Source organism: Lepus europaeus, chromosome 2 (assembly GCF_033115175.1).
Source record: "Lepus europaeus isolate LE1 chromosome 2, mLepTim1.pri, whole genome shotgun sequence".
Lineage (NCBI taxonomy): Eukaryota > Metazoa > Chordata > Mammalia > Lagomorpha > Leporidae > Lepus > Lepus europaeus.
The window spans coordinates 25,269,048-25,284,803 of record NC_084828.1 but is presented as its reverse complement, the minus strand read 5'-3'; the positions used below and the strand labels follow the sequence as shown (position 1 = coordinate 25,284,803).

General features: G+C 34.4%; 1 protein-coding gene across 1 annotated transcript in view; it reads left to right on the top strand.

The window, feature by feature from the left end:
- Positions 1-15,756, top strand: part of NCAM2 (neural cell adhesion molecule 2) — a 576,480-nt gene that overhangs the window by 295,899 nt on the left and 264,825 nt on the right. Inside the window, exons 2-4 of the mRNA XM_062180124.1 lie at positions 6,918-6,992; positions 11,312-11,518; positions 14,656-14,799. Of these exons, the coding sequence (XP_062036108.1) occupies positions 6,918-6,992; positions 11,312-11,518; positions 14,656-14,799 (426 nt within the window). The remainder of the gene's footprint in view (positions 1-6,917; positions 6,993-11,311; positions 11,519-14,655; positions 14,800-15,756) is intronic.

Sequence of the window (15,756 nt, the reverse complement as noted above, 5' to 3'; positions counted from 1 at the left end):
GAAGACACTATGGTTAATATATGGAAGTTCCGAAAAAATAGATCCCTAGGACAACCATATATATTGATTCAGAATTTCCAGGAGTGGTATCAAAACAAAAGAAATATCAAACTACAGATATATCATATTAAAACACACACAAACTAAGTAGGCATTTGTCTTAATGGTTAAACAATCAGTTAGGATGCTGGTGTCCCACATTATAGTGCCCAAGAAACTGTAACTGGCACTACCTCTTAATTTTAGACTTAATGCAGATCCTGGCCAGTGGCAGCAGATGACCTAAGTAGCTGGGTCCCCACCACCCATGTGGAATACCCGGGCTGTGATTCTGGCTCCTGATTTCTCAGGCCATACCTCACCAACCCTTGTGGGGATGTGGGAAGTCAAATGGTAGATAGGCACTCTCTCTGTATCTTTCTGTCTCTCAGAAATATTTGTTTAAAGGACACATATTTTGTCATCACACACATATTTTGCACACAAATATTCATACTCAGGATATGTAAAATATTCATATTCAGGATATGCAAAATATCCTGAAATATGTATGATAAGCCCAGTAGTTGATCTTACTCACTTTTGCAGACCACTCACTGGATTAAGCCCTGAGGATACAAAACAGGAATATTTGAGAGACGTTTAAAGGAAGAATGAGTTGAATCTGATGACAGTTTATATTTAAGAGAAGAACAGGGAAGACAATCTTGTTTATTTCTTATTTGTCTACCAAAATAGATTCAGTGAATAAAAATAGCATCACTTAAGAGAGAGAATAAAGAATGATATACTATAGGTAGAGAACGTTCTTGAATTTTGAAATGTTAACTTTGATAAATATGAAAGTGTTTGTTTATATATTTTATTTCAATTCCATTTTTAAAATTTTATCTAAGTTAAATGTTACTTTTTTAAAAGATTTATTTATTTATCTGAGAGTAACACAGAGAGAAGAGAGGCAGAGAGAGAGAGAGAGGTCCTCTATCTGATGGTTCACTCCCCAATTGGCCGCAACAGCCGAAGTTGCGCCAATCCAAAGTTGGGAGTCAGGAGATTCCTCCGGGTCTCCCACTCAGGTGCAGGGACCCAAGGACGTGGGCCATCCTCTACTGCTTTCCCAGGCCACAGCAGAGAGCTGGATCGGAAGTGGAGCAGCCAGGTCTCAAACCGGCACCCATATGGGATGCCAATGCTTCAGGCCAGGGCGTAAACCTGCTGTGCCACAGAGCCAGCCCCTAAAAAAGTTTCTTGTATTTCATATACTCATATCTAGGAATATAAATGTTTTAAAATAAAGAAGGAGGTACAATGCAAATTACCAAAAATGTCTGCAGAAATCATAGTGAAATTGGTTTCCTCTGTGTGTGTGTATGTGTGTGTGTGTTTCTCTTCTCTCTAATTAAGAGATGAAGTGAGAATACTTCACCTTTGGAAACTGTGGTCCAAATTACACTGGACATGTTTAATATACGACAGGCACTTAGTGAAATGATTAAGAGCACAAATGACTGCATTCAGATCACACATTGGCTGAGTGTCCACTGGCAAGTCATGACCACCATTCTTTTCCTCAGTTTTCTCATTTACTTAGTAGAATACACCAAGATTAAATCAGTCACTATACATATGCTGCATAAAACAGTGTTCATCATATAATAATTGTGTGTGTGTGTTTGTGTGTGTGTGTGAGAGAGAGAGAGAGAGAGAGAGAGTGATTATGAGAAGAAAGAGGTAGAACAAGTTATATAAACTTCGAAGAGAATGCAACAAAGATTGCTAAAAAAAATTCCAAATATTTAAGAATCTGAGGGAGAGGATGTCCATGAAACTAATCAGGGAAGTGGCCAAAGAATAAACATGTGTGTGTAAAGAAATGGGCCAAGAACAGAGTAGTTGGTGAGATCTCACCTTTCATTAAATCAAAGATGAAAGCTGAAAAATATTATTAAGTTTGAATATTAGAAAACTTTGGTTGAATTGCAGAACACTAATTTTAGTAGTAAGGCCAGTAGTGTACAATAAAGAATAGATTGATTGATTAGGACCTATAGAATTCTTGTCTTTGTTTTGGTTTATTTGGAAAATAAGATGATGAAGGCAAGTTGTACCATGATGTTTGAGAAATAAACAGTTCTTTAGATATTTTGTTTTGTTTGTGTCAAGCATTAATCATGTATTATTATTGTTTCAAATGGAAAAATGACTAAACTGGAATTATAATTTGAGAGGAAGTTGCCTAGTAGAAAAGAAAATAAAACATTAACAAGGTAGACCTGTCAGTCTTTTTTTTTTAACTACTATTTCATTTTCTTAAGATTTTTTTTTTTTTTTCGTTTCAAAGTCTGAGTAACAGAAAAAGAGGGAGAAACAGAGAGCTCTTCCATCCACTGATTCACTCTCCAAACAGCCAATTTCCAAGGCTGGACCAGGTTGAAGCCAGGAGTACGGAGCTTCATCCAGATTCCTTACGTGGAGGGCAGGCCTTTAGGAAGCAGCTGATCCGAAGTGGACCAGCCTAGATTCCAGCACCCATAGGAGATGCCAGCATTGCCGGCAGTGACTTTACCCACTATGGCATAACACTGACCCCATCCAGTCAGTCTTAAAAAAGGACTCAGATGACCTAGCAATTGAGACATTTTTTCTCCTAAATTAGGTAGGTGTCAAATTTGTATATATTCAGAAGCATACAAGTGGAGAGGAATCACACTAAAATTCTGCATTTTGTTTTCTTGGTAAAATTATAAGGAACACTTAATTTAAAATACTGTTATTAGAACTCTTGGCCATTAGTTAAGTTTCTGAAGATAATTGGTGATAGAATGCTTTTCTCTTAAATGCTGCAAAATTCTGAATTTTTCAAAAATTTTAGGAATTTTTAAAAAATAATACCTCAGGTTATTGAAATGCCCTGCCATGAACAGTCAATAATAAAAAAAAAATGAAATAAAGCAGATACTTCTCTCGGATTGGATAAAATTTTAAAATGTGTGTGTTAAATAAGAAAATAATATTCACTTGGAATAATCAATAATTTAAAAAGACCTTTCAGAAATAAAATTCTCTGAGAATTCCTATTATTACTAAATTGAGTACCTTATTCTTTTAACTCCCTTGATGTAAAGGCTTAGAGAAAAAGTTGCGTGTATGAAAAATGTTACAAGGCATTGTTGAAAGATATAGGAGTGCCTTCAATCATCTCTGAATATCACTGATATTCTTAGTGAATTCCGGTCTGGTTTGGGTCAGGTGGGTAGTAGACTGATTAGGATGTCAGCTTTAAATCTCTGCAGGTGATAGACTGGCCATTTTAAATGCCACTGTTAAATGTTGAATCAAATTGCAAACGGCTTTTGGTCCCCTGATGGAGCTTAGAAATGCCAATTGCTTCGTTATATTTATGTTTCTGTAAATTAAGAAACTCCCTTGAATATCTGCTGTTTGATCTGCATGCTTGCTTGTATATAAATATTAATTTAAGCTTCATTATGACAGCAGTAATCTTTGTTATAAAATAAATTATGACTTCACATTTTTCCATACATTAGCTGAATATGAGAAATAGCGAAAATTCTCCCTGTTTTCCTTCAAATACTCACATACTACATGTGTTGGTGACACTAGTCTCACGGGAACCTTACCTCTCTACTGCTAATGTTCTGAGTGATCACCCAAATAAGTTACATTTTGAAATATTTACAACAACCATGCCTACTTTTCCATATGCTTTGCTACAGTCAATCCAGATACTCACCAACATTCCTAAACTGCTTATATAGTTACCTTAATCCATTTTGTCAGTCATCTTACTTCGAGACCTATCTTTACTAAATTTCAATTTTATCATGTTAGTTTCTATTTATAACTAATTGAAGAACAAAAACTTAAGTATAGATATTAAACCATGTCTTTAAAGATACTCTGGGGGATTTTATGTTGTATTTTTCATGTCATCTCAATTATATCTGTATAAGATATGCTTATCTACACTGATATTCCAATTCCCTGAATATTCTATGAATATTTATGATTTACCTTATATGAAATGCTGTCTCTAATCCAGTTGTTACTACAAAGTTGATCCCATCTTTTGAGTCTAAGTTTTATTTTCCTCTATAAACAGTATGTGAGCATATTGATATATACAGCATATTATATTATTTTTCATATCTTTATGTAGTTTCATTGCCCCTCCCAAATAAATTGAAAATTCACTTGCATTTAGAACTATACTTATGATTTTTCATGCCACAGCATCCAGAAGAGTGATTTGAAGACTATGTGTAATCTATAAACAGTTTCATGGTAGTTGACTCACATCTACTTTCAAGTTTTTTTAATACTTATATTTCTTTGAAAGCCATTCACAGAGGAAATAGATCTACTGTGAATTCACTTTTGAATTTTGGGGCTTTAAAGTTTTCTTTTCTTAAATAAGAATTGCTTGTGATGGTATCTATTTTATGGCTGCAAAATGCTTTGTTGGCTGATTTATAATTAATGCAATCATTTAATCTTTAGTGGTCCTTATATATACTGAATCTGCATAATGTTGTGCCTCAAAAGTTTTTCTGTCTCTTTCTAATAGATGTGAAAAGTAAAACTTTAAAATATGAAATACCAACATTAGTGAAATCCATAAGTTGAGGCATGAAGATACAGAAAACCTAAATAGACAAATAAGCAAGATGGAGCCTGAATCAATAATAAAGAAATTCCCCATACCCAGCAACAAAGAAAAACTTAGACTGGAGAGATGCATTGATGAATTCCACCAAACTTTTAAAAGAACTATTCCCAATTCTTCTTAAACAATTAAAACAATTGAAAAGGAGAGAATCCTCCCAAAATCCTTCTATGACACCAGCATATCTAATTCCAAAACCAGGAAAAGATCCCACAGAGAACTATAGACCAACATCCCTGACAAAAATAGATGCAAAAATCCTCAACAAAATACTAGCTAATTGAGTCCAACAACACATGAAAGAATTCATCCAGTCAGACCAAGTGTGATTCGTCCCAGCGGTGAAGGGATGGTTCATTGTATGCAAATCAATAAATTTAATACATTGCATCAACAATTTGAATAAAAACCTTAAGAGTATCTCAATAGATGCAGAGTAAACATTTGATAAAATACAGTTTTTTTCAGAATAATAATCTTAAGCAAATTGGGTATGGAAAGAACATTTTTCAACACAATCAAGGCAATATATGACAAACCCACAGCTAGTATCACAGTGAGTGGGAAAAGCTGGAAGCATTACCACTAAGATCTGGAACAAGACAAGGATGCCTACTCTCACTATTACTATTCAGTATAGTTCTGGAAGTTTTAGCCATAGCAATTATGTAATAGAAAGAAATCAAAGGGATACAAATTGGAAAGCAGAGAGTCAAATTATTCCTGTTTGCAGATGACAAGTATTTGAGCCATCACCTGCTTCCACAAGGGGGTGCACATTAACAGGAAATCTGAATTGGGAGTAGAGCCATGACTCAAACCAGGTTCTCCAGTGAGGATAGTGGGCATCAAAAACAGCATCTTAACCACTTCACCAAGCATCCACCACGATGACATATTTTTAATTTATAGTGTGCTTTATTTTAAATTTCATGTGTCTTTTTTTTCTTACTGGTTGTTTAAAAGGTTTCCTATTACTTGTTCACAATGCATACCGTCATCATGGATTTTATATCAAAATGCAAGTTTAGATTAAAGAGAGCTTTGCTTATAAAATGTTGGGGTAATGATGTGGTTCTCCTAAAGGGCACTTATGTGTGTTCTGCCACTTAACTGTCAACTCTAGAAGTGAGACACATTTGAGCATAGTTTGTCTGCTTAAGGTTTTCCAAAGAACATATACTTATAGCCAAAAATCCCAAATTTTAATATAGCTGAACTGTAATTAATCTATGATAGACAAGTCTCCACGGTATTTCTATTTGCCAGTCTGTTGAATGATGTAATTCTCCCTGTATGTTGTGGTGGGGGTAGGGCATGATTCAAGTCTAGTGTTAAATGGTTTTCTGTAGGATCTCATTATACTGGAAAAGCTTGGGTATATATCCAAGGTTTGAGTGATTCAATGCTTATCTAAGTCAACTTCTGGTTACTTTGGTCATCAAATTCTCAGTATAGACTTGACCTTTATTTTCATATTTCCTTCATTTATTCCTTAAAATTCCATTAATTTATTTAAAGTTTAACTGTTTATTTCTGAAAACAAAGGATGGTGTGACACTTTATGGAATTGTCACAGTCTTGTCCACCATGTCAATCTGTACTAGAGCTACATTTTAATTTACTTCAAAGTTCCAGACTATTCAGCAATTGTGTTACAAATTTGGCAGTAAGCTTTTGAAAAATCAAGTATCTCCTCTCCTAAATTGTCATTATCCTGGATCCTAACATAACTTATTATATGTGAAAATCAATGTGTATCCATCATTCACTATACAATGCCCCCTTCACTCATGTAAATATTTTAGAAGATAGTCAAAATGTAATTTCTATATATTCTTAACTTTTGTAATGACTGTGTAGGTTTACTCATTCAAATCATGTTCCAACTTTGCCATAAAATTTTTATTTAGATATTTCCCAACTTAGTATTCAATATAAGACCTAACCTATGAATAAAATAGTTTTCTTATTATGAATTATATAATTTAATTGATTTACAGAATTTTAATATGTTAACTTGAATAATAGATTCAGTCTGGTTGTGAAATTTTAATAGTATAAATATATAATTTTGTTGGATATTATTTTACAGAGCTTCTCTGTCTGTGGGAAATAAAAATAAGCTAAAATGTTTGCTGTTTGGACTGTGTGTTTTACACGTCAAGTATTGACATATTAGAATTCATATGTAAAACATAAGCTAATTATTACTCAATTATTTTTTCAGCTCTTCTTCAAGTGACAATTTCACTTAGCAAAGTAGAGCTTAGTGTGGGTGAATCTAAATTCTTCACATGCACAGGTATGTACTTCCATTAATATTTTCAGAATGTTTTCTACTTTAATTATTGATAAAATATATTGGCTAAATTTAAGTAGTTAAAAACTCTACTCTTTGAAAACTAAAGCTTATCATGAGGATTCTAATGATTAGAGAAGTGTTAATAATTCACGTTTTCATACTATGAGTTGTGTATTTTTTGTGTTAATTTCAAGTTATAAACTACCAAACTATTTGAATTATTTGAATGGAACTTACTATCAAATAGAAAGTGTGCATAATAACTTTTAAATATATTTAAGTGTTATTCCTGTCTAAATGATAATATCAAGATAAATGCAAAGATTATAACTGAACCTCTTTATAAATATGAAATGAATAAATTGGATACGGTGCACTGCAATGTAGTTACACCTGAATGAAAATCTTAGGACAAAAAAAAAATGAGTTCATCTTTTTGAAAGAAGAATACCCATTTAAATTAGTCACTTAATGAATAAAATTGTAAGATTTTTTGATTCTTAATTAGAAGTATCAAATGTCATGATCTCTATGGAAAATTTTATGGACCTTTTTAATAAGGTTAATCAGGAATACACAGAATCCATTCAGAAGACACTTAAATAGTTAAGTTTGACATTCTAATTCAGTGTATTGTAGAACGGATGAATAGATTCATTTTACAACTCTTTAGATTCACCATATTCACTTGTATGCATATAACTTCATAACTAAGCTTTTAAAAATATTTACTTAGTGTGAAAATTGCTTATTAAAATATTTTGGAGGGGCCGGCGCCGCGGCTCAACAGGCTAATCCTCCGCCTAGCGGCGCCGGCACACCGGGTTCTAGTCCCGGTTGGGGCACCGGTCCTGTCCCGGTTGCCCCTCTTCCAGGCCAGCTCTCTGCTGTGGCCAGGGAGTGCAGTGGAGGATGGCCCAAGCCCTTGGGCCCTGCACCCCATGGGAGACCAGGAGAAGCACCTGGCTCCTGCCATCGGATCAGCGCGGTGCGCCGGCCGCAGCGCGCTACCGCGGCGGCCATTGGAGGGTGAACCAACGGCAAAAGGAAGACCTTTCTCTCTGTCTCTGTCTCTCACTGTCCACTCTGCCTGTCAAAAAAAAAAAAATAAATAAAAATAAAAAAAATAAAAATAAAAAAAAAAATTAAAAAAAAAAAATATTTTGGAGGGCCGGCGCCGTGGCTCAACAGGCTAATCCTCCGCCTTGCGGCGCCGTCATACCGGGTTCTAGTCCTGGTTGGGGCACTGGATTCTGTCCCAGTTGCCCCTCTTCCAGGCCAGCTCTCTGCTGTGGTCCAGGAGTGCAGTGGAGGATGGCCCAAGTGCTTGGGCCCTGCACCCCATGGGAGACCAGGAAAGGATATGGCTCCTGCCATCGGATCAGCACGGTGCACCGGTCACAGCGCGCTGGCCATGGCGGCCATTGGAGGGTGAACCAATGGAAAAGGAAGACCTTTCCCTCTGTCTCTCTCTCTCTCTCACTGTCCACTCTTCCTGTCAAAAAAAAAAATTAAAAAAAAAAAGAGAAAAATATTTTGGAATTGTTTCTGTTCTTGATTATAATAAAATAAATAAAAAATAAATTAAAGTAATCATTCTAACAAAATATGTTACAAATTATTACTAAGAATAACATGGATGGGCCGGCTCCGCGGCTTACTAGGCTAATCCTCTGCCTTGCAGCGCTGGCACACCGGGTTCTAGTCCCAGTCAGGGAACTGGATTCTGTCCCAGTTGCCCCTCTTCCAGGCCAGCTCTCTGCTGTGGCCAGGGAGTGCAGTGGAGGATGGCCCAAGTGTTTGGGCCCTGCACCCCATGGGAGACCAGGAGAAGCACCTGGCTCCTGCCATCGGATCAGCGTGGTATGCCAGCTGCAGCGCGCTTGGCTGCAGTGGCCATTGGAGGGTGAACCAACGGCAAAAGGAAGACCTTTCTCTCTCTCTCTCTCTCACTGTCCACTCTGCCTGCTAAAAAAAAAAAAAAAAAAAAAAAAGAATAACATGGATGACTTATTTCAGTTATTATTGAAATTGTTAAAATTGGACTGTATAAAAATATATTTATAAATCATAATCACATCACATATGTATACAATATTAAATCATATGACAAAATTAAGAATGAACATGATTCTTCATATATTTGCCTTCCTAAACATCTGAAGGCAATCATCAGCTAATACACCTTTTGCATGTTGACAAATATCAAATCAAATAGTAGAGAGTGAATAGTTCATCATCATGGATTATGTAAGCAGAGTTTTAGCTTAAGTTTCTTAATCTTGTCTGTGTTTTATCTACACATTGCACACCTCAGTTATATCCTGTTAGTGATAAAACAATAAAAGTTTAAAAATTAATTTTGAAAATTGAAATGAAATGTTATTTGCATATCAATGCATTGCATAAAATAAGATCTTGTATGAATTAGAAAAGGTAAAATTAAGATGGAATTGAAGAATGTATATTAATATCATTCAGTGTTACTAAGTTTCTTAAGAAGACAGCAAATTAATTAAACCTTTATCACTTTATTTAAAGACCTTGAAAATGGTCTTATCTATAATACATTTAGTAGTAAAATAGAACTCTAAAAATGGTCTTCAGAACACATTGATAATGAGAATATAAATGGCATTTACTACAATGGTGATTATATAGACATGACTCAAAATTTTCAGATACCTTAAAAACATAGACATATAGCCCTCAGTAAGATAAATGTCTCAAATTTAAACTAGAATGTGGTCATCTCTTAAGATGTTAATAAGAATTGTCATATATAGCAAGTAAATTTTTATAACTACATTTTAAAAACAACCAAAAATGACATTTCATGATATTTATGAAGGTTCTTCAAAAATTCATACAAAATGCATATGAAGAAAATAGTGTGTATGGATATCAGAAAATATTACACCACTATAAACCTAGTTTATAATTTCACTTTCCATGAACTTTTTGAGGTACTCTGTATTAATAATCTGTCCAACAGACCACTCATTAATATGAAATATTTTATAGGAATATCATTTATTAGATATGCTAGAAAAGAGATAGTTAATACTGCTCTCTAGAATTATCTCTTTATGGTAATGAAGTTTTCTGCTGTATTATTAAGAAAGAAAATGTACAAAATATTTCTCAGAGTATCCTTATAGTGTATGTGATTTTGCAATATTCCAAATTAAGGTTATTCTCATTTAAGTCATATTTTTGTAACTTCTCTATAGAAATAAAAATGAAAACAAATGCTCACTATTAAATGCATTATTCTGTAGCCACTAAAATTTTATAGCTTTCTTCAGAAAAACTGGAGATAACTAAGACCCATTTAAGATTTCACCTAAACATTTTTTTCATACTTTTTCTCAGGCATGTCTAATTTGTTACAGAAAGGAATATAATTTGTTTCTAAAATCATTTTAGTAAAAATATGAAGGAATAATTTTCTTCAAAGTGGTCCTGCAGATGTTAGTTAACTTTATGCATTTTCCCTGATTCTTTTGAGTTAATAGTGTATGCTGCTTCTACAAATTATCTCTCAAGTAATTTCGTGAAATATATCCTTTTGATGGCTGACAGTAAACACAAGAAGCTTCAGCTTTTAGGGAAAATATAATAATCTAGATTCTGAACTGGAAAACTTAAATAAATGTTTACCCTGTAATGATTTAGTTGTAATTGCTTAGTTGTAAAGTATGGTTTCAATGCATTGTAATTACCATATGATTAAATAGTTAACAGTGTTAGACTCAAATGATGAAACTACTGTTTCATCAGATTTGGACTCCATTTAAAAAAAAAAAAGGCTGTTGACTTTATATGTGCAAGTATAAAAACTTGGGAAAATAATTCAAAAGTTAATATTATCAAAGGCCAAAGCTTGTTTGGCGATTTACAGTTTTGTAAACTCTGCTTCATCAGGGAATAAAGTGCTTTCCCTTGACCCTAGTGGAGATACTTGGGCTGTGAATTCATGTTAATCATGTTAGGAATCATGTCTCATTTCAGATGTATCTACCAGGTGCGGTCTATGCATGTTTCAGTACTCAAGTTGATTTTGGTACTTTGAATATGTTTATGGAACTTTTGGGTTTTTCTTACTTGGGTGGAATTGAATCCTCAGCATTGCAAAAGCAAAGATGAACATTTGTGCAAACATTTGTGTTTACTTTCAATTTTGTAAGATTTTCAGATTTCCAGTCTTTCATTTACATATTTACTAAATTGTCAAAATTGTTACATGATGTTATATGCCAGTGCCAAAACAACACTTAAGACATGTTTTCAAACATTTCTTTTACTTGACTCTGCAGCAATTGGTGAACCGGAGAGTATAGATTGGTATAATCCTCAAGGAGAGAAGATAATTTCAACACAGAGGGTAGTGGTGCAGAAGGAAGGCGTTAGATCACGATTAACCATCTACAATGCAAATATAGAAGATGCAGGGATATATCGCTGTCAAGCAACGGATGCCAAAGGACAGACACAAGAAGCTACGGTAGTTTTGGAAATTTACCGTAAGTCATATTTTTAAGTTGAAGTTAATTCAAACTGTGATTTATTGCAAAGAAATTCACAAAATAAAAATGTGTTAATAATAAAAATGATGCATATTGACAACTAAGTGTAAGGGCATTAAAAACAGAATTAAAAGATGGTTTAATTTTGGTGTAAAAATAACCTTATTTTGTTGAAAACAGAATTAAAACTTTATTTTGCCTCAAAAATGTTTTCATGCACACAAATGAGGTATAGTCAAAAAATGTCGGTGAACTATGTATATTATGCCAAAATTATGCCTGGATTTCAAAATTCTTGTAAAGCAAAATAAACAATCTTTAATTTTCTCAAAAAATATCCATATGTATGTATATATTTGAGAGGGAAAGATGCAGTAAGAGTGAGGGAGACAGAGCGAAAGAAAGAGTGAGAGAGAGAGCTCCCATCTATTTGGTTCACTTCCCAAATGCTCACATCAGCCAGCACTGGGCTAGGACCAAGTCAGAACCTGGGAACTCAATGCAGGTCTCCCACATGGGTGGCAGGAACCCAACTATTTGAACCATAACCACTTCCATCCAGGGTTTACATTAGCAAAGTGCTGGAAATAAGAGTTGGAGCCAGGTATTGAAACCAGAAAATGTGATTTGGGACATTATCATTTTAACTGGAATCTTAACTGACAGGCTAAATGCCCACCCCACTCCCAAACTTATTTTGTGATTCCATTCTTCCACAAATTGTTTAAAGTGCTCTCATATATGCTACATGATCCTCTGACATTTAAAGATATCAGTTATTTATCCAGTTTTTGTTGAAGATTTATTTTATTTATTTGAAAGGTACAATTACAGAGAGAGAGAGAGAATGATAGAGAGAGAATGTTCCATCTTCTGGTTCACTCCCAACAAGGAATCAGGAGCTTCTTTCAGATCTCCCACATGAGTGCAGGGTCCATAGACTTGGGCCATCTTCTTCTGCTCTCCCAGGCCATTAGCATGGAGCTGAATTGGAAGTGGAGCAGCCAAGACTTCAACCGGTGCCCATATCAGGTGCCAGGGTCACAGGCAGCAGCTTTATCTGCCATGTGACAATGCAATTCCCAATTATTTATCTTTTATCACAGTGAATCGTAAAGTAGGATGGATGTAGACAACAGGAAATTTTAAATATAGACATGAAAAAAATTCTGTTCATTAGCTTTTATAAATGAAAATATTTTATTTCCTCAGGTCTCTAAGAATCAAGTGGGTAAATAGAAAATAATGGTCTGTTTTAGGAGTTTGAGGTTTATTCTGAGTAATTTTAACCCTAAAATAAAGGACCAGCATTAGATATAAGAAACTGAATATGCCACTACACCACATTATATTCTAGAGTAAAACAGGGAGGAAGGATCAGTAAACAGGAGTAGACAGAGAGAACACTGAAAACAAATCTAGTGCAGAATAACATGTACTCAGGAATCTCTGCCACCCGACATTTTCATCATTGGATTTTCTATATTTAAACTGATTTTATACTTGAGATGGATTGCTTTCCTCTGTTCTATCCATTTAGGATCCATTAATCTATTATAGCATTGTTTTTGAAGCCTGCAGAGTTTCTGCATACGAAGCCAGACTTTGTCAACTGCTTTGTTGACGTTGAGTAAAGCATCTAACATTTCTGCCTTCAATTCTCTCTTCTCTAAAATGGGTACAATATTACCTAAATCACATGTTGAGCTGTTTCTTTTTTAAGATTTATTTATTTATTTGAAATCAGAATTACACACAGAGAGAAGGAGAGGGAGAGAGAGAGAGAGACAGAGACAGAGAGTTTTCCATCTGCTAGTTCACTCCCCAAAGGACCACAATGGCTGATCTGAAGCTAGGAGCCAGGAGCTTCTTCCGGGTCTCCCATGCAGGTGCAGGGGCCCAGGGACTTATGCTTTCCCAGGCCATATCAGAGAGATGGATTGGAAGTGGAGCAGCCGGGACTCTAACCGGCGCCCAGTGGGATGCCAGCACTGCAGGCAGCGGCAGCTTTACCCTCTACCCCCAAAGCTGGCCCTGTTGAGCTGTTTTGAGAATGTACCAATTAATATTGCATAATGAACTTAGAAGAACAATGCCTTGTAATCGCATTTCCATCAGTGTAAAAACATACACATATTTAGAATAGAAACTTAGAAACTTAGGCTGTCTCTCCCTGTAGATTTTTTTTTTTTTAAGTAGGATATGAAAAAGAAAAGAGAACATGTCCTTAGTAGGGCTTCCTCTTTGAGGACTAAGATGGGTTGTTAGTACGTTCTTACTTCATTTTTCCTGATTTAACTTTTTTTTACCCTGCTAAAGTATAAGTTCCTCAAGAAAGATATTTTTCACATTTATATTACCCTCTCCAGTATTCTTTTCACAAATAACTGAAAACTGTATTAAAATGATCATTTAATGAACATAGTGTTTCCAAAAATTTTTCATTGCTTTAAATAATGCAAAGCAAGATGCTTAGCATTTGCAAAATGAAAAAAAATTATTTGGTGAGAGCAATGTATTACTTTTGTGAAAAATCCTCATTGAAGAATCCATGTTCACTCATTTATTCAACGCATTGATTATAGTATAGTCAATACTGTGTTGAGTCCTATATAATAAATAAGTAAAAAATACATGTGAGATATATATATATACTGTATATATATACTAATATTTTTCCAATAGAGTTCTACTGTATATAACTCTATTGGAAAATATTAGGTTGCAATAGAGAGATAGGGTATGTTTAAGGACAAAATGTACTGCTATTTTATTTAAGAATTTAGGCAGTCTTCTGAATTTTGGGGGGAGTGAAAAATGCAAGGACAATCCTGGAATATTCAAGGAATTAGAAAGCAGAGAAACACTGAATAAAAAAGAAGGTAAATTGGAAGGGTTTGTGAGGTATACTTCGGTTTATATAGGATCAACTATGATATTGTAAGAATTTGTGATTTTATTCTCAGCAAAATGGGAAATTATTAACGAGCAGAATTATATTGTCTTTCTTAAGGTTTTAAATTATCCAGGTTCTCCTAATTACTTTAGTCCAGAATCAATATGCATAAATTCCAGAATATGGTGTCAGGAGAAATTAGTGATACTGTTATGATTTATCTTATTTCTTAATACAGAAAAGCTCACTTTCAGAGAAGTGGTGTCACCTCAGGAATTCAAACAAGGAGAGGATGCAGAAGTGGTTTGCCGTGTTAGCAGTTCACCTGCACCTGCTGTCAGCTGGTTGTATCATAATGAGGAAGTCACCGCTATTTCCGACAGTTAGTATTTTGGTAACTCCCTAAGTTATATGTTCTAAAAATATTGCAGTTTTTAAAAATACTGAATCTACATATCTGATTATGGAAATGGTAATTTTTGACCCTAAATGTCAAACAGCTATTTTCAGAAACTTAAGCTCTAAGTTAGGGTTTGGCAAACTATGGGCATCAGGTTAAATCAGCTCCTCTACTGTTTCTAGAGGATGTTTTAAGAATAAAGCCATGCCCAATACTTACATCTTTTCTATGGTTCCTTTGGGGGCAGAATTGAGCAATACTTAACTATATAGAGAGTTAAGGAAAAAGTTTTCTAACCCTTTGTTTAGTTTCAGAGTCAGATTAATAAACTAAAAATAGCACTAAGTAAATGAAAGAATAAATCCTGATGCATACATACCTACATAGTGTAATTTTAATATGATCCTACAGGCTCACTGTATGCAAATTAAAATAATATCTTCATTAATCCTATTTTTATTCTGGGATTATCCTTTTTAAAGATTTCTACATGCTCTAAATGTTGTGGTATGATACATATGGATAATGACAGAAAAGTACATTCATTCAAATAGTCTTCATGATTTTACTTCAGACTGAGCTAAAATTCCAGAACAATATGACATTTGAAATTGAAAGCATAATTTGCTTATATTATGTTCCTTTACCATTGTGCATAGGGAGTATTTTCAACTTAGAATATATTTCAATGCACCTGCTTTGCAGAGAGGTACAAAATAATTGAATCTTTTTAAATACTTTCCATCCTGGATGATCACATTTTGTGTTTCTAAGAGATGAAGTTTCTACAGCATAAAAGAGAGAAAGTAGAGAGTATCTATTTTTGAATATGTAGAGAGAATGCATCATAATTCTGTTCAATAGTCATTTTTGAAATTTTACAAGGATTTTTCTGAGTATGATATTTGCAGTACTTTTCAGCTATTGACTGAAACTCTT